Source organism: Motacilla alba, chromosome 2 (assembly GCF_015832195.1).
Source record: "Motacilla alba alba isolate MOTALB_02 chromosome 2, Motacilla_alba_V1.0_pri, whole genome shotgun sequence".
NCBI lineage: Eukaryota > Metazoa > Chordata > Aves > Passeriformes > Motacillidae > Motacilla > Motacilla alba.
The window spans coordinates 82,823,189-82,844,538 of record NC_052017.1 but is presented as its reverse complement, the minus strand read 5'-3'; the positions used below and the strand labels follow the sequence as shown (position 1 = coordinate 82,844,538).

Below are 21,350 nucleotides of genomic sequence, written 5' to 3'. Positions count from 1 at the left end.
GAACTATTTTGTTTGTCAGCCATGGCTTCGCTATCACATGGTCATTCTGCAGATGTAACTCTGGTCACAGCTATTAATCTATCTAAAATACATTTCTTCTATGAAGAAGATTGAAATTTAAATAATTGTTCTGTGCTCCTCTGATAATCTCTCAAGTCTGGTCATTGAAGGCTAGGGCACAGTCCATTTTATCCTAATGCAGGCTTGTAATATACATCTGATTTAGATGTTAGAGCTGGGGGCTTCTTTCTTTGATCTCAGCTGCAAATGCCTACAGTGTATTCCAATGAATTCTTCCCAACATCTTCCCAAGCAAGAAAGAATTTAATCCAAATACTGTCATTGTCCTACATGGACCTGCACTTAGACCAGTGCCTTTCCAGTATAGTTGTTTACTCATCTGCTTGCTCTGTCAGTATCTTTATCATTATGATTGCTAGGGAGGGCTTTATGTTCAGGAAATCAAGCTTCCCTCATGCATTGTAGCAGCATCTATTTTGTACCAGTTAAAGCAAGCAATTATGCCTGATTCTTATCAACAGGAAATATTGCCCCTCCAGGCTGATAGTGCTGGATTGCCCATAATTTTCATCAGAAACTGGTCATTTTCAGAATCGAAAGTGGGCTCTCGGTTCCAGCTTATGATGCAGTCATTTGGGCTGCAGATCTTCTTGTCTTGCTCTTGAAATAATAATGATCCAAGCAAAAGAGCATGAGGCAAAGACAACGTGTGTGAAAGTGCCAGTCATTCTGTTCCTAAATGTCAAGTAATTATTGTGCTATTGGGTAAAACTGAGCCTGTGAAAATTGCCTCTTAATTACATTTGAAAGTCTATGTCAATATGAAGCACTTTGTTGTTCTGTGCAAGATGACACTTCAAAATGGCGAAAGATGAAAGAAAATTTCAGTTCAGAGCTCTGGTGGACATGAACATCAGCTCTTGCTGATATTTCCTCCGCCTCTTGAGCCTGCTTGCCATGGCAACCTTTGTTTGCCTGTGGTATAAGCAAAGGTATCATCATCCTTCACTTAATGCAGAATACGGCATTCAAGAGGAGAAACAACAGCTTTCAAAAATAAGCGAGAAAGCAACTTTCTTCCTGAAGTTTGTAACCTGGTGTTCATTCTAGATAAATTGCTGGATAGCGTACCTGCTTTGAATTTTAAGGAGTTTTCTTGCTCTGCAAAGAAAAAGTATTTTAGGGGTGAGACAGAATTATCTTTGGCCTGGCAAAGAACACTGCTGATTTATCTTACTTGTCAGTTAGCCAAGTAGTTCAAGAACCAAGGCGGTTTTTTTCCCTCAAAAATATTTAGCACAAGGCTTTGGTGCCAAGTGTATAGAGGAGCGTTGCAAGCAGTGTGAAAAGCTTCAGTGTAAAAAAGGTGACTCGGTATAAAAAAAGTGATTTATGGAAACTGAGGCAAGGGAGAAAAGCCCGTGTCTATCATGAGATGTCTGAAAGCATTTCCAGGTTACTGGATTCAGGTATCTTTAAGCTATGTCCCAGCTGTATATCAGGAGGCAAAATTCAGCTGGGAAACAGGCCCTTTTCTTTTTATCCTTGTTTCTGTAAAAGGAAATTCATACAAGAACTGTTGTATACATCGACTACGCACCAGCACAAATGAAGAGCCAGGATATCTTGGTGCACTCCTTAGGAAGTACAGGCTATTCTTCAGCCTCAGTCATTTGCCCACCCATCCAGGTGATCACCAGATAGTGGGGGCCTAAATTTCCAGATCTCAAATTAATGCCTTAACGTTTTTAATTTCTTACAGCCATTTTCTTGTATGTTTAATGCCTGTTTTTGTAATATGTATATTCCATTCATATCCTGGAAATGCACTGTGTAAATGGTTATTTTATTTCACCTATTTTGACTTTTTAGACAGAAAAAGTAGGAAGATTTCTCTGTGTTCTGATACTGTGATGAGAGCTCTGTCTGGCTACAGACCATACACAGAATAACATTATTTAAGGAGATTGCCAAATTATGTTTTCTGTAATTAATAGACCAAATTTCCTTTGCCCCTTGCCTCCACATGGAAGTTCTTCCTTACTTGACCAAAAGGAGTAATTGTACCCTAGTTCCCTACTGTATCTGTAATAATTCCCTCAATTACCATAATACTGTATGCAGCAGTAGCAGCAGGTATAAAAAAATGCACAAAAAAATGCAGACTAGTGCACAAAACTCTTCAGCTTGTATTTATGCCTTGGGGTCTACATTCCTCGAATCTCACACTACCAAAAAGGCAGATAAAATATATCCATCATTGGCAATACATTCAATGAATATTCTGGGACTGTCCTTTTCCCTGATTACTGCGTTGATGAGGCTGTTGAATTTCACTGAACTGCATTCATTCACTGTTGAGATGTTGATGTGTGTAGAAGGGAGCTTGGTCTCATATGAATAGCTCAGCCACCTTCAGAGTAGGAGAAAGTCTGAACTCCCTGGGATCATTCTCACATATGAAATCTGTCAGATCAGGCTCACCTTCAGGGAAATAAAATCGCTTCCCAAATATTTAAACATTTATTTTAATTAGTAAGTATACTCAAGTCTTCAACAGAGGTAGGAGTCAATTTTGGTGCAGGAAAAGAAACATCACTCCAAAGTTAGTGTGTTGGCACTGGGGTTATTTCTGAGACAAAGATACTAAAATAAGTGACTCTATTCAGAGCACTGTTATGATTCACATGAAGCTTGATCAACTTTGAAAGTATCCTAAAAACTTCATTTTGCTTAGAGACTCCCCAGTACATTGAAATTTATGAGCATGTATTTACAAACTGCTACTGATAGTTTAAAAGAGTAGTTTAGGGCATGTTTCAGATGCATTTTCTATATGAAAACTGTATAAAGAATTTATGGGAAGTTGTATTCTGTGAAATTTACTGATAAATTGATACAAAAAAATATTTTTGTTATCACAGAGTATCCGAGACACATTTTAAACTGATGTTTTGTGAGTCAAAGTGCAATTTAGAAATAGTGTGTCACTGTTCCTTTCATCTTTGTTGGTGATGAAGAAAACATACATAATTAATACTTTGAAGTACAATTAGCTATATTGAATCATAGCAGTTTTGGTTTTTCAGTGTTTTTTTTCCTCTTTTAGTCACAATAATTTACTTGCCCAAGGTAATTCTAATATGAAAGAAGGTGTATAATTAGGGAGGTGTCTTGATTGAAGTGAGAGTTGGCATTCGGGTTGTGATGGAACTTAGATGTGCAGAAATCCAGAGTAACAGAAATCAACAGTTACTCTGACATTGTTATGAATTAAGACCAGACTGGTGCCTGGTTTGAGAACCTTTTCACATACATTTAAGTCTTAGTGAGTCCAGCTTTGTAGCACTTGGTTGCAAGGCTGCTGCCTATACTGAACAAGCACAGAGATTTAAGAGAAAAGGCAGAGGCATTGGGAAGGAGGAGACCAAGATCAAACAGAGATTCCTCCCTTGCTGTCAGACATATTTTTAAAATACATCAGATTGCACAATTTCTCATTTGCATTTTCTGTTAACTACTTCACAGATCAACACAGAATGAATGTCGCTTTTCTTCTTCTGCAATGTTTTCATTTTGAATCTTCCCTCAATTTATCCCACAGGGAAGTGCAAGCGAGGCCACCCTGATTGCACTGCTTGCTGCAAGGACAAAGATTATCCGACAGGTGCAGTCAGAGAAGCCTGAGCTAACAGAAACAGAGATCATGGGCAGGCTGGTGGCTTATGCTTCTGATCAGGTGAGTACCTCTCATTAACTTGGAACCACAGTATACTTAACAATTTCAGCCATCTGAATAGGCAGGTGAATTTAGCATAAACTCTTTGGCTTGGTCACTACTTGATTTTGGTTATTTAAATCTTACTGTACATCATAAGTTTGTTCCACAGGGGTCTGTATTGGGATCAGTGTTGTTTAACATCTTTATTAATGACATAGACAAAGGGATCGAGTGCACCCTTAGCAAATTTGGAGATGACACCGAGCTGAGTGGTGCAATTGACACACCTGGGATGCCATCCAGAGGGACCTAGACAAACTTGAAAATTGCTCCATGGGAATCTCATGAGGTTTAACAAGACCAAGTTCAAGGTGCTGCACCTAGATCAGAGCAACCCCCAGTATCAACACAGGCCGGGGGATGATCAGATGGAGAGCAGCCCTGCCCAGAAGGACTTTGGAGTGCTGGTGGATGAGAGGCTGGACATGAGCTGGCAAAGTGTGTTTGCTGGCCAGAAAACCAAACTTGTCCCGGGCTGCATCCAAAGCAGCATGGCCAGCAGTGCCAGAGAGGGGATTCTGCCCCTCTGCTCTGGTGAGAGCCCACCTGCAGTGCTGCATCCAGCTCGGGGGTCCGCAGCATAGGGGGGACATGGACCTGTTGGAGCAATTACAGAGGATGGATGTCAAGATCATCAGAGGAATGAAGCACCTTTTCTATGAGAAAAGACTGAGAGAATTAGGATTTTTCCTGGAGAAGAGAAGGCTTTGGGGTGACATAATTACGACTTAAAGCCTATAAGAAAGACACGGGGGGACTTCTTACAAGAGCATGTAGTGACAGGACAAGGGGGAATGATTTTAACCAGTCAGTAGGGTGATTATATTAAAGAAATTCTTTATTGTGTAGTGGCGAGGCACTGGAACAGGTTGTCCATAGAAGTTGTGGATGTCCTACCTCTGGAGGTGTTCAAGGCCAGGATGTATGGGATTCTGTGCAACCTGGTCTAGTAGATATCCCTGCCCATGACAGTGGGGTTTGCACTAGTTGATCTGTAAGGTTCCTTCCAACCGAGGCCATTCTGTGATTGTATGGTAACTGAACTGGAATGTCATGTGTGCTATCATAATATAAAGGATAAATATCCAGATGTCAGTGTCTTCATAAAGAGCTTGTTTGAAGTAAATAAAGGTAATTAAGTAAGATATTAATTTCAGTCATGTTTAGTAAGTCTAGGGTACCTTTGTTACATCCAGTCTTCTAGGTCCATCTGTGGCACACAGTATTTTCCTCGTACAACCACATGTGCAAGCAAACATCCTCCCCTTATATGCATGCATGGGTACAGATGCATGTATGCAGAAAAACCTAATGCATGAATAAAAGCAAATCAGTCACAGTACTTGAAGAAGTGAAAACATTGCTTTTTCTTTTAAAAAAAGAAAATGTTTAAGATATCCATCTGCCAATCCAAGTAAGAAATCTTGTAAGGAAACAGAAAACATAATCCTTGATTTCTGACTGTGAGTGGTATTTAGCAGACTGAGTTACACTAAATGCTCAGCAGGCCATGACTATGAGAGGCTTTTAATGTTAATGAAAACAAATTCTGCTCATGTGAGTTCAGCTGCTGCTATGTTTCTAACACAGTAATCCTACTGAAGGGCCATGCAGTGTTGTTTCTCTTAATATGTGTGACATTTTCTTACCTACATGTCAATGATACAGAAAAATCCCTCTCTTAGTACTTACTGTTTATTTTAAAGTAATACCTGATGTGCAGAGTGAAATGACCAGGTTTCAGCCTTACTTTGATTTACTACTAAGTATATGTTAGAGAGCACTGTAGAAGAAGTTAACACTACACTTGCTCCTTGCTGGTGGGAAGAGGGAAGATTCAAGACAAGAAAATATGAGAAAAGATAACTTCTTTCAAGAAGCACAAAGGATATTTATCCTTTCTTTTTGTTTGTTTGGGACCGTAAGGTCAGTATTGTGCAGACCACCAGTCCCAGAGCTCTGACCGACCCAGTGATGCACAAAACCTTTTACTTGTTTTGACTTTTTTGTCCCATATGAGAGGCTGACCTGAAATGAGGACCGACAGGCCTTCCTGCCTACTGAAGGTCAGAGGATCTTATGTTTACAGAAGGATTTGCCTTAAGATACTGCTGACATTTCCAAGCAGGTTGTTGCCGAGCTCGCTGTTCCTTCTGCATTAAGAGCAGACCTGTGTGACTCATAGGCAATAATCCATGAAAGAAAGTTCAGTGTAAGCCATTCTGTGGAAGGGAAAACCATTCACTGATAGAGCCCAACAATACCAGAATGCATTTGGAAAAGAATCTTGCTACAATTTTTGAGTCTTGATGAAGCAGTTTAGGGGTTCTGACTGGCTAAAAACCTCAGTGTATTATTGTAGTTTGCTTGTTTGCAATTCGAGTATCAATAAGTTCTAAAATACATTTTTCATTGTACACTTGAATGAAGTATGGTATTGCTATGCCACACACCTTGTTTTTCCACTTAAAAAGTTGTATTTCAAGTCTAGGCTTCCAAATTTTCTTAAGTTGGTGCCTAATTAGTTACCAAGCACATTAAAAAGGGGCACTACTCAGATACAAATTAATGGTACATCTGTCTTTAAAACATGTCATTCCAGAAATATGTTTAGCTGAAAGCCAAAAACTACATCTAGTCTAGTTCAACAAAATTCTGGATTGTTACTTTTGTGATTATATGCTAAATTAAAATAGAATTAATAAGCAGTCAGGCACTGGCAAGAATCACCAAGGAGGTTGTGAATGAGAACAGTCATAACATGAAAAGGTAAGGCATTTTCCTTTTTCAAATTAATGATGAATAATGAAATTATAGAAGGTAAAATAGGTTTTCTGTTTGTTTGTTTGTTTTAATCATGCATTAAAGGAGATTATTTTGTGGTTAACGTACCTTTCATTGTCAATGGAGTTTTTATTCCTGTTATTATTCTATTGTACTTTACAAATGGATGAGCATTTCTTAGTGATAACTTTGTTTTTATTTACAGATATATGATTTATTTTCTAAAAGAGTATAATTTCAGGGGAATTCAATTGAAGTGAGTTGTAAATAAAATAACATATTGGGAAGGATCCTTACTTGCCTTAAAAAGTGACTGAATGATAAAACCATGATGTAGTTAGTATGTAATCAGAAAAAAATGGTCATGTAAGAAAATATCTGTCTGTACCATACTGTGACATGTATAATTTTAGAGTTCAGAAAAGCTGTACACCATAAAAATATGCAAGTACCTGAATCATTATCAGACAAGATGATCGTCTGCACATCTTTTGATTGATCTAGAGCCAAATCCTGAAGCTCTACATCAGTGCTACCATGTAAATTAAAACTCTCACTAAGGTTAATGGAACCTTTGTCTAATGTGATCATGGCAGTGGTCTCAAGGGTATGTCAGGCTTGCTATTAGTTTATTTCATGTGTGTGTATTTATGTATATGTATATATATATATGTGTCCATTTACTTATAGGAAAGGTGGAGAAGTGTGTCTCTATTACATACCATCAACAGTCCTAGGATCTCAAGAATCCCTTTACTTGAAAGGAATTACTTTTTTAGTTTGTAAATTCAAATAAACTTCTTACATTTCAGTAAAAGGTGTTGGTTTTAAAACTTGCCCATTTCCTTGTAGGCTCATTCATCTGTGGAAAGGGCTGCACTAATTGGTGCTGTGAAGATTAAAAGCATTCCTTCAGATGATACATTTAGTGTTTGTGGTTCAGCCCTGAAGAAAGTTCTGGAGGAAGACAAAGCTGCTGGTCTTATACCATTCTTTGTGAGTACTTGATTTTAACAAATCAGTGGATTTAATGCTTCTGATAAGATGCTTTTGACATGAATAGATGGTCTCATCCCCAACAGAGGCACTGGCAGGCAGCTGGGCTAGAATACTAGGAGAGGTTCATGAGTGTTCTTCACATACCTTTTTTGCAGGAGGAGAAAATAATTTGAGCAGCTGGTTGCACTTCTCAGCAAAATTATGTTTGGGGTCAATTTTGTAGTTGCATGTAGTCCTGCAGTGTTATAATGTCCTAATTCCTGAATTCTGAACTGTTTACCTTTATTTTTCAGGTTCCAACTTACTTACAAATAAAACAAGTTTAAAGGCAATAAATTAAATGATGCTGTCTCAAGCTCAAGTGTCTTCAAGAAACAATAGTTTCCTCCTGATAGTATTTTAGTAAAAAAATGAACCTCCATAATACACCCCAAATATCATCAAGATCAGACACAGTCAGGTACTTGTGAGTATGTAATTAATCTCTAGCAAGTGAGCTATAGAGAATGCAGCTGTGGAAACTTTAGGTGTCACCATTTCTTGTTATCTGTCCACTTTTTTTCCCAAGATTCCTGCTTCCACAGAGGACAGCAAAGGCAAATACAGTTATGTCTCAGTATCTTAAGCTCATAATCCCTCAAGTTTTGAGGTAGAGTATTGTTAGATTAGATAAAACTCTAAAGTTTGGTTCTACCATGATAAGTACCTGATCAAAAAGAAAAAATACTTATTCATCAGATCTGCTTCTCCTGCCAGATCAGAATACTATGTTATTACTTCAAGTTAAAACAAGATTTTGCCATTTGTTTTTTTCCTATGAAGTAAGTAACTTCTGTTGTGGTTTTGTACATCACCAACAAAATTCTTTGCTTCTTTCCAAGCATTATGCTCTACTAAACTTGATAAGGACCCAGGCTGTATAGATTTATTAAGGGGTATAACATGCTACAGAAGAATATGTTTTTACTGGCCTTCACTGAAAAAAAAATCCTCACACAACTAAGTTAAAAACTGAGAACTTCAGAAATAGGATTTTTTAAGAGTTTAAAAAAAAAGTCACTTTTTCACAGAAAAGTCATGTCTGACAATGGTTATTTCTTTTCTTTCATGTTGTAACATTTTGGAAAGGGATAATGTGACTTAAATTTCTATGAACTGTTTTCAGAAGAATTAGAAGATTAAGCTTGCTTATACTCATGGATTAGTGCCAAATGGGACAAAGAAGCTTAAATTTCACCAGGCTCTTTTGAAAATATAATCTTTTTACTCTTCTTGTTATTAACCTTTAGAGAATATTTTTATGTAATATGAGGATGACTAGAATGAGAAGTGGTTTTCATATGTGCAGAACACTGAAAAATTTCTAGGGTGCCTAGAACTAGTGAGTCCTTAGGATGACCAAGCACATCCTGTCAATTGCTTTATAATATAACAAGATTCTGACTGAGAAAAAAAAATCATTTCTAGGGACTCAAAAAAATCTTTTTCTGTGGGGTGCACGTATTGAGGTAAGGAACATGCCACATGGCATGTTTTATTTCTCTGTGTTATGATCCCAGCTGATAATACCTTACACAGTATCCTCTTTCTATATCTCACTGTTAATTTTAAATAATTACAATTACAGCAGGATATCACATCTTCATACAGTAACTATAAATGTTTTTTTTTTTTCCTCAGCTTTTGTCCATTAGCAAAAAAATGCAATTTGCCCCTCATAAATATTCAGGCCTTATTAATTTTTCTATGCATACAAGAGAAAAAAATTCTAATTTATGTATTCAGTGACACCTTTAAAAAAGGTGATTTAACTGCTGGTTTTATTCCTCTGTTTGTTTAGCTGTACAGGCTTTCAAAGACAGCAGAGTCTCTGCCTGAGTTAATACAGCCTGTATCGAGTCTTCCACTTATTTGTATACATTAAATATGTCAGCTTTAGCTTAAACTAGATCTCATTATCGGTATGGCTGGCCTCTTAACTCAAAAGGTGTGTTATTCTCTGTCATGCTGAGCAGCAGTCCATGCACTGTATTAGTGCTCCCTTTTTTAGTTTGCAGATTTCAAAAGCCTTTCCATTTCTTTTGTTCTTGAGTAATTTGGTGCTGTTGTATTTTGTTCTGGCGACAAAGATATGCACATTGCCAAGGAAACACCTTACGCCACTTGATTCCTTGTCTCCCTGCATTCACTGATCCTTCACTAAGGGGAGTGATTCAACATCAAAGCAACAAGTTTGATGGAAGAAATTCTGCCGGGAGAGACTTGTGATAGCAGAGACATCATTCCTAATGAAGATGTCTTGTTTGCATCCAAGCTGCTACAATCTCACTTAGAAGCAAGAAAAGGTTTTGTAAGGGATTAAAAAGAAAATACAAGTAAATTGCAATGCCTTATAGGCCTGTTCCTCCTCTTAATCTTAATGAATAAATGAAGAATCATTATACTGAACTTGATAGCAGTGCTTTCCCTGTAAAGGTGAGTGGAGAATGAGGGTCAGGTTTGCTTGACGTGAAACAGGTTCCGTCATTACAGCAATCTATTAACAAAAGGTTTGCTTTTCATGTGCATAGGATTTGGCAGTCAGCCTTTTTTGGGGAGACGCATTGTCTTTAAAAGGAATCTTTGCATTCCTACCCACCATCAATGTCCTGTAGCACTAGTAATGTGTATATAATTTTGTTCAGTAAAAGCTGTTGCCACTAGGGTACCCCGATCTCTACTTTTGCTTGCTTTCTTTTATTTCTGAGTTCAGACTTGTGTTAATTCATTTCTTTCTAAATACTTTTGCAGAAACTGAAACAGAGATATTTTCATATAGTAAAGCAAGCAGATTGTGCAATCAAAGCACTTAACCATGTCATGTGTTGAGGCACTAAAGCTGGTACAATTTACTGAGGAGCCATTTCCCAGCACAGATGATGTGCAGCCCTTCATCTGGCCCTGAGTTAAGGGGGAGCTTTAAAACACATGCTGAAGTCATGTCCATTTCATTAACTGTAAACACACGCTGGTTTAAACCTGTGCGTAAATGCCTCTCTCAGCTGGACCCTGTGCTCCCAGCTTGAGACAGGCCTCTGTGTTGGCAGAATGTTGTCTGGGATGCTCAAAAGTGAAGACCACTAAGTTGAGCACTCCTAAATTCAGATAGAGTGCTCACTGCATTCAAGCCTAGCTCACCTAAACGTGTGTAAGTGGCCTGTGAGCTTTGTGCTGCCTTTCATAAGTCAGTACTGGCAGATTGCAGCTGGCATATACAAGGTACAGTATACTTCAACAACCTCAACCAGTATAGAGCTACTACAACACAATTGCCTGCTGCCCAGCATGAAATCTCTCTGATTTTAGATGAAATGACTCTTCTGAATCTGATCCACAGGATATTAATAAGCAGGCTTTTTGTATCCAGACTCACTCAGGAAACAATAAATCAGAATCAGACTGACAGATGAGCCATCTTTTCAGTAGAACACTTAGATCCTGACCACAGATTTCCATTTGGAAGAAACATTCTTCAGACACGTACAGATGTCTAGGGCGATGTTTCTTAACCCGCAGTTTGTGAATGATTGCTGTTCTGTAAAATACGGAATGGTGGTTTAGAGAACTGTTGCAGTTTTTTTCAGGCCACAGACAATCTCATGAGTGCAAGCTGGCAAGAACTGAATAGGAGAAAATAAAAACGCTTTGCGAACATTGAAAGTTCTGCCTCATTTTAGTTATTTGCAAATGAAAAGCTTTGTGGTGGAACCATGCAAAATGTGTCCACATCTTTTTCAATAGCTGTAGAAGGTCATCCAGTTGAAAAGATTGAGAGTAATTGCTCTCAGGAATCATAAAGATTCATGTATGTTTCTTGACATAGTTCTCCATTTCAGGAAAGTAATACATGAGATGACTGAGTTAAGCATTTTAGCTGCTTTGTATTCACAACCAAGGGCTGAGTTAAATTTGAAGTGCACAACCTGAAAAGGAAAAGGCCTGCAGGCTATACTGAGCCATCAGTCCCATTTCTGTGATGCAGCCTGTCCCCTGCCCTTTGCGCAAATGTGATTTTTCTGGTGTTACACAGGCTACAAATTGAGTTAGATTCATTCTGTAGTACTGAGACAGGGTAATGAGAGTCCTGACAAGGGCAGATGGTGTCACTCTAAGTGGTTTCTGAGAATTAAAGCAAGTAGCTTTGAGGCTTAGACACCTGCAGAGAGGAAAACAAAATTATTTTAGAAATTGATGTATACTTTACAGAAGAAGCCATTATTTAAACGCCTAAGCATATGTTTGAACTCATATAATCTCTCACTGAAAAAACCATAATTCTTATCCTGATAAGGAGAATACCTTAACTGCAGTACATAACTAATAACAATTATGTGTAACTTTTTGTTATGAAATTTCCATCGTTATTTAAATTGCTGGACTGACCAAGGCAATTTCACTCTAATCATGTCAGAAAATTCATACCATAATACTCTAAAATATATGTGTAAAAGCAGAGTTAAGTCTATAGTGCGCTCTTTTTATTTATTTCCCAATATATGTGTTTTCCTTATGCATATAAAAAACCTGGCATTTTCATCATGGTAGCCTCCATTGTGATAAATACATTTGCACTCCATACATATGTGCTTTCTTAGGAAAAATTGAGACCAAATTTTTTCCTGCTATTTAAAAAAATACCCTGCAATCTTTTCAAAGCAGCCTCTATCAGTGGGTGATTGGTCTTCCAGAGAACTCTTAAATGTACCTCAGGGCACTTCAGTTTTCTGTTCTTCTGTGTCTCAGGAATATAGGAGGGCCTAGATAAAGATGAGATTATCTTGAAGGAAAAATATATTAGCTTATGATTTTATGTATGCATACAATGTGCTTCTCATTTTCAGAATTTGTTCCAAACACCAGTTCTTAGTAACTTAATACAGAAAAAGTACTGAATTTTCCCTGTTTTATTCTAATAATTACTTTGTTCAAGTTTTTCTGGGACAGAATGTTTGTTTCTTGAAAAGTCCAGTGGATGGACAAGTATAATTTAGGTTCTCCTTTCTCTTCTTATTGGTCTCATCATGAGTTTGCTAAGGGACACAGGCACACATACACACAGAAAAATGTGTCTAGTTCCAGATACATAGGGAAAAACTGTAGGAACAAAATATGTTGCTTGACAGTGTATTTGGCAGAAAAGGTAACCAGAAATACTAAAATAAAAAACAGCAAAATTCTGGGTTTGGCATTTTTATAATCATGTCCTAGCTGTACTGTAGTTTATGTATGACCTTGGATAAATTATCTAACTCTTTTGTATTTCAATACTCTGACTATAACATAGCATATTTATTTGTCTATTTAAACTGTAAAGTGTCTTTTATTACGTAAAAAATCCAGTAAAATACAAAAACCATACTCAGCCTTTATTAGGGCTTTCAGAAATAAGACACAGTGTTTAAAACATAAGTGTAGCGATGAAAAATAAAATAATGTCAGTTTATATGCCCTTGATAGTTGGGGGTTTTTTGATTAAAATTCTACCTGCATATTCCCAAAAAATTACAATAGCTCATTTTCACTTAGTTATATTCTCTTTCTACTGCGAAACTTCAGCATTTATTTTGCCTCTCCTTTTGGCCCACTGGTCACACAGAAGGATACATTAAATGAGACATTAACAAAATGAACTGTTCCAGTGTTTTTGGATGAATCTGGAAGAAGTTTCTCTGTGAAAAAGTCTTGCAAGCCAAGTAGTGAACATATGCTGCTAGTGAACAGGTTCCAGGTTGCAGATCTCTTGAGCATAAACTGGTTACAAATCTCTGTTGCAGAGCTGTGGCTCTGATCAAGACAGCAACATTTGTCAATCTAGTCTGTCAACAATAATTCCAGTGTCTTTAAGTTGCTCAAGTTCAGAACTTATTTATGTACCATGAACTAGAAATAATTTTGAAGGGATTTGCATATGTTAAGGTAGTATTGAGCCACACAATAAGCATGTGGAACATACAGAAAATACATAAAATATAGCATTAGCACAACACTGTGCCTTTGTTACAGTATTTATCACTCAGTTTTATATAAACATTTTATTTTATGCATCTGCTTCAATGGACGGTTATGGGAGCTTTGAAAAAAACCCACCCACAGTCTTAAGAGTTCCACTAAGGGACTACTTAAGTTCCACCAAAGACTAACATAATTTTTTTTGTTCTGTACTGTATGTTCTTTTTGTTTATTGCTGCCTTTGCAGACCGTTTTTCTCATTTGGTAATTTTCTATGCTGTAACACTTTTTTTTTTTTTTTTTTTGGATCTGCAGTTCTGTGCAACACTTGGAACCACCTCTTGCTGCTCCTTTGACAAACTGTTAGAACTGGGTCCTATTTGTAAGTCTTTGCTGCTTCTTTCTAAAATTTCAGATACCAGTTTAAGCCATGCTGAGTCATTTCCAGGACCTTATGCAGTGTCAGTGTCCAAATACAATAAAGCCACCTATAGACGAGACCTTCAGTTACAGTTTTATTTCTAATATTAGGTCAAGCAGCAAATGTGCATTCTCAAGCTGTTAAAAGAGGACATTGCCTTAAGGGTTTCTTTTCTAGGGGGGACATATTTTGGAATGCTGTCAGTTAAGAATTACTGTAAGTGCCTCAGTTTGTAACATATTTCTTCAGGCCCTTCTTCCTGCAAGGGCATCTAGAACAATGCTGAATATCAGGGAAAAGCTGAACTCTTAATTCTGCTCTGCACCAAGTGTTTTGTTTGTGCCTGCCTGGTTCTAATAACTATAAAAGGTAGGGAAATATGCACCAAAAATCCCCATCTATTCTTAATCCTTGCTCTCCCCTTCCCAATTTCCTTCTTCTTCCAAGAAAATAGGACAAATGCCAGTGTGTTTAATACAGTGATCGAGTAATGGACTCTTCATAAGTATTTCTTTCTGTGTTTGTTGTGTCAAGCTTTGATTTGCAGAAGGGCTTTGTCAAATCTTATGTTTACTGGCTGATGAAAATGCTACCAAAGCACACCATATTTCTTCAAGTGAACATTTAGGACAGGAAATCCATAGCTGTAAGCCACTGGAAGCAACTTCATAGAAAAACAGCTTGATTTGATGTCCTGTTAATTTGTTCAGGGGCTTGTGTGGTGGTCATTTGCTCTGTGAGGTTTGCTGCCTTTCAGCACAGGCCCCAGTGACTCAGTTTCTCCCAGTCCTTCTTTTTAAATAGGTTCCTAGTAGTTTGCTTAGCAGCTACAGATTATTTTGCTATTTGTGATAGTCCTAAAGACCTATTAAAATAGTGACACCAATATGTTCAGGCATAGCAATAATCATGTGTTTCACTTCAATGATTCCCTGCTTGTGTAGCAGAGCCCAGCAAGAAAGATGGCATACCAGTGAAGTCAGAAATCTCATGCTAGCTTTTCTGCCTAATCTTATCCTTAGCATACATGAGCAGCAGTCCTATGATATGAAGGCAGTGTGTCAAACCAAGTATATTTAAAAATAGATAATCAGTTAAACCTTCAACATGCTTTAAAATAAACCTCAGTTGTGGATGTTGTGAATAATATTTTATCTGCTTTCCCAGACATTCATGCGAAAAGAAAATTTAGTTCACAAGAATCCAAATTTCAGCATAAACTTGGTGCCAAACTGCAGATTTCAGTGGATGTACCTTTGTATGTGGAAATAAACATCAGAATTATTTGGTGGCCTGTGTAATGTGGGCTTCAGCCATAAACTGATAGACCATAATTGTTACTGAGTGCATTAAAACAGTATTCTCTAGTAGTGTGTAAATACTTAATTACAGAGTATATGTGAGCTGCTCATATCCAAAATATTTCTGCAGAAACCATTCAGTGACTAATCAAAAGCAGCACTTTCTTAGAGTTTCAGTGCTTGCTTTTGCCTAAGTGTCTCCATCCTTGAAATGAGTAGTTTGCTGCACATAGCTCAAAAGCATGTGCCTGCATATTTATCAATATGTACAAAATACTGTTTAGAAATGTGTTTGTGAATCATGAGTTAGAAGTGGGGAGCACAGCTAATATTCTATCTCCTCCTGCTAAAGTAGTTTTATTAGCATAGAAATTATAGCTAAATCTCTATATACATTTTTAAAGCATATTTTATAATGGGTCTTAAATTAAAACCACTAAATAATGTATGTTGCTTAATTTTAGTAAGATAAACCTAGAGATGATGATCCTTATGGGCCCTTTCCAATACGGGATATTCTGTGATTCTGTGCTTCTGTAACTTTTTTCCAGTAGAAGTGGGAAGGAAAAATAATACGTTATATATACAATTTATGTAATAATGAAAACCCAGATGGTGGAAACATTTAATCTCCTAATTTAATTTTAAATTGGGAAAATAATAACATCAAAGAGAAATCTCTCAGGCACTTAGTTTCATGCAAAATAATTGGGTTTTTTAATCAGCTGTTTAATTCATTTCCTTCAATTATTTTTTTAGGTAATAAGGAAAATATCTGGATGCATATTGATGCAGCCTATGCAGGAAGTGCTTTCATCTGCCCTGAATTCAGGCATCTTTTAAATGGAGTGGAGGTGAATGAGTGTTTTTTCTCTAGCAGCCTGCTGAAACCTTGCTCTTGTATAGAATTTGTGTGGTTTTTATGCAGCCAAGATTAATGGCTCTTCCAGAATCTCTGAGTAAACTGCACCTCAGTTTGCACTACAAATCCCTGTACATTTGATTACATTACTTAAATTTGTAAATTTTTAATGGTTTATACTGGGAGTATGCGAGTAGCCCTCTATAAGAAGTTTGTCATTCAGAATAACAAGTAGTACTGAATCAACAAATAGAAAAGAGGAACTTTTCCCCAAATATTGCCAAAGACATATTTGTAACATCCTACATTACACGAAAAATGAGGAAAAAATTAATTTCGACAAATCAATGAGCTCATTATGTCAGGTTTTCTTCTTACATTCTGAAATTCATAGAGCCAGTAGCTGTATCTCAAACAGACAGGGTTTAATAACCAAGAGACCTAAATGAAATATTTCCCTAACAGCACTGCCGTTCCTTTTCCGCTGCCTTGCTGAGCAACTTGGCATTCAGTTGCTTAGATAAGAGTACTTCAATTTCCTGCTGCTCCCCTCAGTCAGATAAGTCCTTGTCTTCCACGTCAGTGGAGAAAATATTACTGTTTGGTAAAGCCAGAAGTTTAAACACAGAACTGATAGGCAGTAAGTAATGAAGAAGAGGAGGGAAAACCCCCTCACAAATAAAGCATTTCTTTTTGTCTCTTTTTTATCAGCAAATGAAGCTTGTTGTAATTTCCTGTGGGGGAATATTTTTTAAATTATTGTTATTGGTTCCTGAAGGAAATGAAACAGCATCCCTTGTCTGGACCAGCATTTGTCATAAGAGCAAATATTTAACAACCATGAATAGGTTCCCTACCTTACATAGTACAGGGTGATAGCAAGATAGATGGATAGATAGATGGATAGAGAGACAGGCAGATCATCTTCTCTTATTAGAGCATTTGTTAATTGTTTACAGGTGACAGGGAAGGTTTTGAGAAGCAAATGAGAGCAGAAAAGTGCAACGTGGAATAGTGAGACCTTGGTGCTGCCAGGTCCCCATCCCCAGCTTTTTAAGGCTGGTGACTTCTGCCTTTCTTAAAACAGAAAACATGGATGAAACCTTTCCTAAATCCTTCCCCAACTGGGTTTCTTCTGATGCCCCACCTAAACATGTCAAGTAAACCAGGCCTGGCACATGGTGTATAAATATGTATTTATTGCAAGTGCTTACTTTTTAGTGGCTTTTCTTTTGATTTAGATGAAACAATAATTTCTAGTGAAAGAAAAGACCCTGTCAAAAAAAAGGGGGAAAAAAAAGTAAAAATATTTCTGAGTCAGTTGTAATTTTTTTAAGGAATATGATGTGCAGATTCTGAATTATATATGTAGTTTCTTGCTATATATGAATTTTGTGTGTATTTGTTTCATATTCTTGGAAGTAGAAAGCATAGGGAATTGTTATTGGAAAATGTGATATGAACCCCACTAAATGTCTCTGAGTGTACAAATGCATTTATTTATTTATTTAAGATCACAATAAGATAGACACTTTCCCATAACATAGGTAGCAAGAAAGTATAATTGGAAACAAATGCTCAAAATGTTGATAATACCACTAGCCTTACTCCATACCTAATGTGAATTCCACTCCCAAAATAAATGAAAATTTAACTCCAACAGTTACTAAATAAGGTGACATGAATATGAACATTATAAAGTCCTGATTCAGGAACTGATTTATAGTTATGCAGACAATTTTACAAAGTCATATCATTAGCGTATGGATCCTTTTCTCTTTTGTAATTCTGTTTTTGTTTATCCATTCTCAGTTTGCAGATTCATTTAACTTTAATCCTCACAAATGGCTCCTAGTGAATTTTGACTGCTCTGCAATGTGGTAAGTATTTCAGTAAAGGGAAGCATTGCAAGAAACAAAAATGAGGTTATATTAGTCTTCCTTTCTAGGAGTAGACATTTCTTTATGTTTTTCAGCTGAAATGAGGAGAACTGTATAGCTTTGAATCTTATAAATTATTTACAGAATTCAGACTTTCATTTAATCCAAGGTTCAAAAATACAAAGTTTTGCAAGAGACGTGAGCTCTGTATTATGTTCCAAAGAGAGAGAGAAGTCCCCAAAAGTCTGAAGATTTATACTTGTTCCACTTTGGGACTGTTTAAAACATAAATAAAAAAACTTATTTTAAGCATATCAGTGCAATGAACAGCATGCTAAGCAGGTTTTTTTTTTTTTTTTCTTTTTTCCTTTTCCATAACATTTCTTTTGGTTTGATTCTTTTAAAAGCCATTCTAAAAATGTTCAAGATTTGGCTGATGAAAAGTGGCTGATTTCAAAAAGGGCCTATTTATGTAATTTTGTACTGACTTTCAATTTTCCCAGATGACAGCCAAGACATTTTGATATTAAATGATGCTGAAATAGAAACCCATAGACATACTTTCAAACAAAGCAAAGTCATGGCAGTAATAATAGCATGGGTTTATTAAAAACATTCCATAGATGATCCTATTTTGTCCCAAACTAAATGATTACCAGCATCACAATTAATGATACTTGTTAGCAAAACAGCTATTCAACAAATGCAGACTATTTATCAAAATAAATGAAAACATTCATTTCAGTTGTACTAGAACAAAATTTGCAAAACAGAAAAAAAGAAGACTCCAAAACATCATCCAGAAATAGGTCACCTTATTTAAAAGAGAAATAAATGTAAGATAGTGATCACTCAGTTGCTTTTGGTTAACCTTCATCTTTTTTAATTTCCCTGGCAAAGTTGACTTTTCAGGTAATAAATTATGGGTTTTACTTTAATATTTCAGCTGATGTAGGCATTGTAAATCTTCCTAGACATTGTGCTTTTTTCTTTTCCGTAGGGTAGATGGCTTACATTTTAACCCTAATTCATCAGTAGTGGCAGCACCCCATAATGTGCTGTGTCTCTGTGTGTAAGCAAGTGGGAAGATGCTGAAACAAACTCCTTCGCTAGTTCCTCCCATCTTTTTCTCATCACTCAAAGACATTGTTAAAGACATAGCCACTTGTAAATTAGGCAATAGACTATAATTTTCTTTAACATTTGTAGAACAATGAGGAACCACAGTCTAGTCCCTAACAATTTAGTTTCTCATTAATTCTGCTTTCCCTGAAAACACTGTGGAACTATGTTAAAGGCATTTTACCTGGCTTTCCAGTAAAAAAAGTTATCTACAATCACACTTTGAGTTCCCATCTCAGGTGACTTTAGGTTATTCCTAGTAAAGCTTAGACTTTAGACTTAGGAAAATATTTTTTCTGCATTTTGTTTCTTGTTGGGTTTTTTTTGGTTTTTATTTTTAGATAAGCCCGTTACATAAAATGCTTGTTTTCATAGGTAGGAAGATTTCAGTAGAAGGACTCTGAAGAGACCTTGCAATGTCTCCTTACTCAAAGTAAAAGTTTTACAACTACAGCCACTCAGGCTTCAAGTCAGCTAGGCAGTTATATATAGGGGTTATTTACTTAACACAGAATAAATATACACTTAAGCTCTTTGACTTGAAGCCAAGTACATTGTCCAGCTAATTCTAAGACCCACGTCCAAAATTCACCTGCCTTACCAACTGTAACACTCCCTGAGAAGGTGAAAAGTAATAATAAAGGATGAAGGATGGTTGTCAGCGATGGAGAGAGACAGGGAGACTGACTTGGTGATCAGAATCCAATTTTATTGTGGGATACAAGCGCTTATATACTATTTTAGGGAGACTAGTAATGTGTGTACTATAATGATTAGGTTAAAATCACATACACAAACTTATGCATATGAAAAATAGTGACAGATTTTCAGATAAAAACAATGAATAACCTAATTATTGCTAAAATGTCCCATGGACAAAAGGAAGAAAACAATAATTTAAAACAGGTTTAATTGGGATAAATATTTTTAACGAATTTTAGGTTGTTCTACTGTAGGCTTTTTGTTTGTTTGAATAAGATGTTTTATGACCACAGTCTAGATGTGAATGAGAGTGGGCGTATGTACTGGACTGTGCATTTATACATACACACTAAAATATTGGAAATTAGATTTCTACTCAGAAATTTACAATTCTACATTAAACCATTAAAACATAGAAAAAAAGGTTTGGACTTTTGTCTTTTAGAATATCCCTGTGTTGATATATTTTTTGCTTACTTTGTAATATATTTATAGGCATAATATAAGGATGTAGCAGTCTTTTCCTTTTTGATTTATGGTTTCTTCTTCTGCTTCTATAAACCCCAACATTTTTGGAGGTGAGTCAGTCTTACTCAGCATGAACCATGAACTAGAAAAATCTTGTTATTAATCACTGGCAAAACACCTTTTATTCTCTCTAAAAGGGGCACACACTGCTGTTTGAACCTCAGTCCAGTCACACCACCCCTAGCTGGCAATAGTAAGTTACACTTCTCAGGGTAGCATTGTGCTGTAGCACGTCTGTCAGGAATTGTGTAGTGTATCCAGCTAATGGCAGGGTGGTACAAGAGGGGAACCTGAGTCAGAACTTCCTGACTGTGGTCCCTTCCAGTGGTTACTCTTGCTACTTCCACAGCAGCATGGAGAGAGAGTGGCCAGCACCCCCAAAGCCTCCGCACGGCTCTGTGAGATGTTTAGGAAGCAACAGCTCTTCCCACGCAGCTTTGTACTGCAGTAATTTCAAGACAACTTCTGTTGACTGCAAACATTAACATTGCTTCAGTTAGTCTCACATTCTGGTGTGAGTGTCTATCACCATAAAAAGATCCTCTGTGTCTGTTTCTTGTCTGTTTTTAAATATGCAGTCGTGCAGTCATGCTGCCCGTTCCTGCTGAGCCTTACACTTAACTGCTTGTAAGTACAGTACTGATATGGCTGTGAAAAAGCACTGAAAATGGCACAGGCTGTGCTCAGGAAATATGCCAGTTTAAACACATTCAATTTGACTTCTCTTCTTGTGGAAATTTAATCCCTTAAGTCTTTATTCCTAAGTTTCTCAATTTGGTTTCTTTCTTTTTTTATACAGGGTGAAAAAAAGATCAGATTTAATAGGTGCCTTTAAATTAGAACCTCTTTACCTGCAGCATCACCATCAGGAGTCTGGTAATCTTATAATGAAATGAGATTATTATTACTTTGTTTGCACTCTGATATTTAATGGGAAAAAAAAGGACTTAAGATGAAAACG

General features: G+C 36.7%; 1 protein-coding gene across 5 annotated transcripts in view; it reads left to right on the top strand.

The window, feature by feature from the left end:
• The window catches only part of DDC (dopa decarboxylase), a 69,679-nt gene that overhangs the window by 29,629 nt on the left and 18,700 nt on the right, over positions 1–21,350 (top strand). For all 5 annotated transcript variants that reach the window (XM_038128578.1, XM_038128580.1, XM_038128582.1 and 2 more), the window contains 6 exons: positions 3,626–3,760; positions 7,439–7,582; positions 13,889–13,955; positions 16,055–16,149; positions 17,970–18,037; positions 21,189–21,265. In XM_038128578.1, coding sequence (XP_037984506.1) covers positions 3,626–3,760; positions 7,439–7,582; positions 13,889–13,955; positions 16,055–16,149; positions 17,970–18,037; positions 21,189–21,265 — 586 coding nt within the window. The remainder of the gene's footprint in view (positions 1–3,625; positions 3,761–7,438; positions 7,583–13,888; positions 13,956–16,054; positions 16,150–17,969; positions 18,038–21,188; positions 21,266–21,350) is intronic.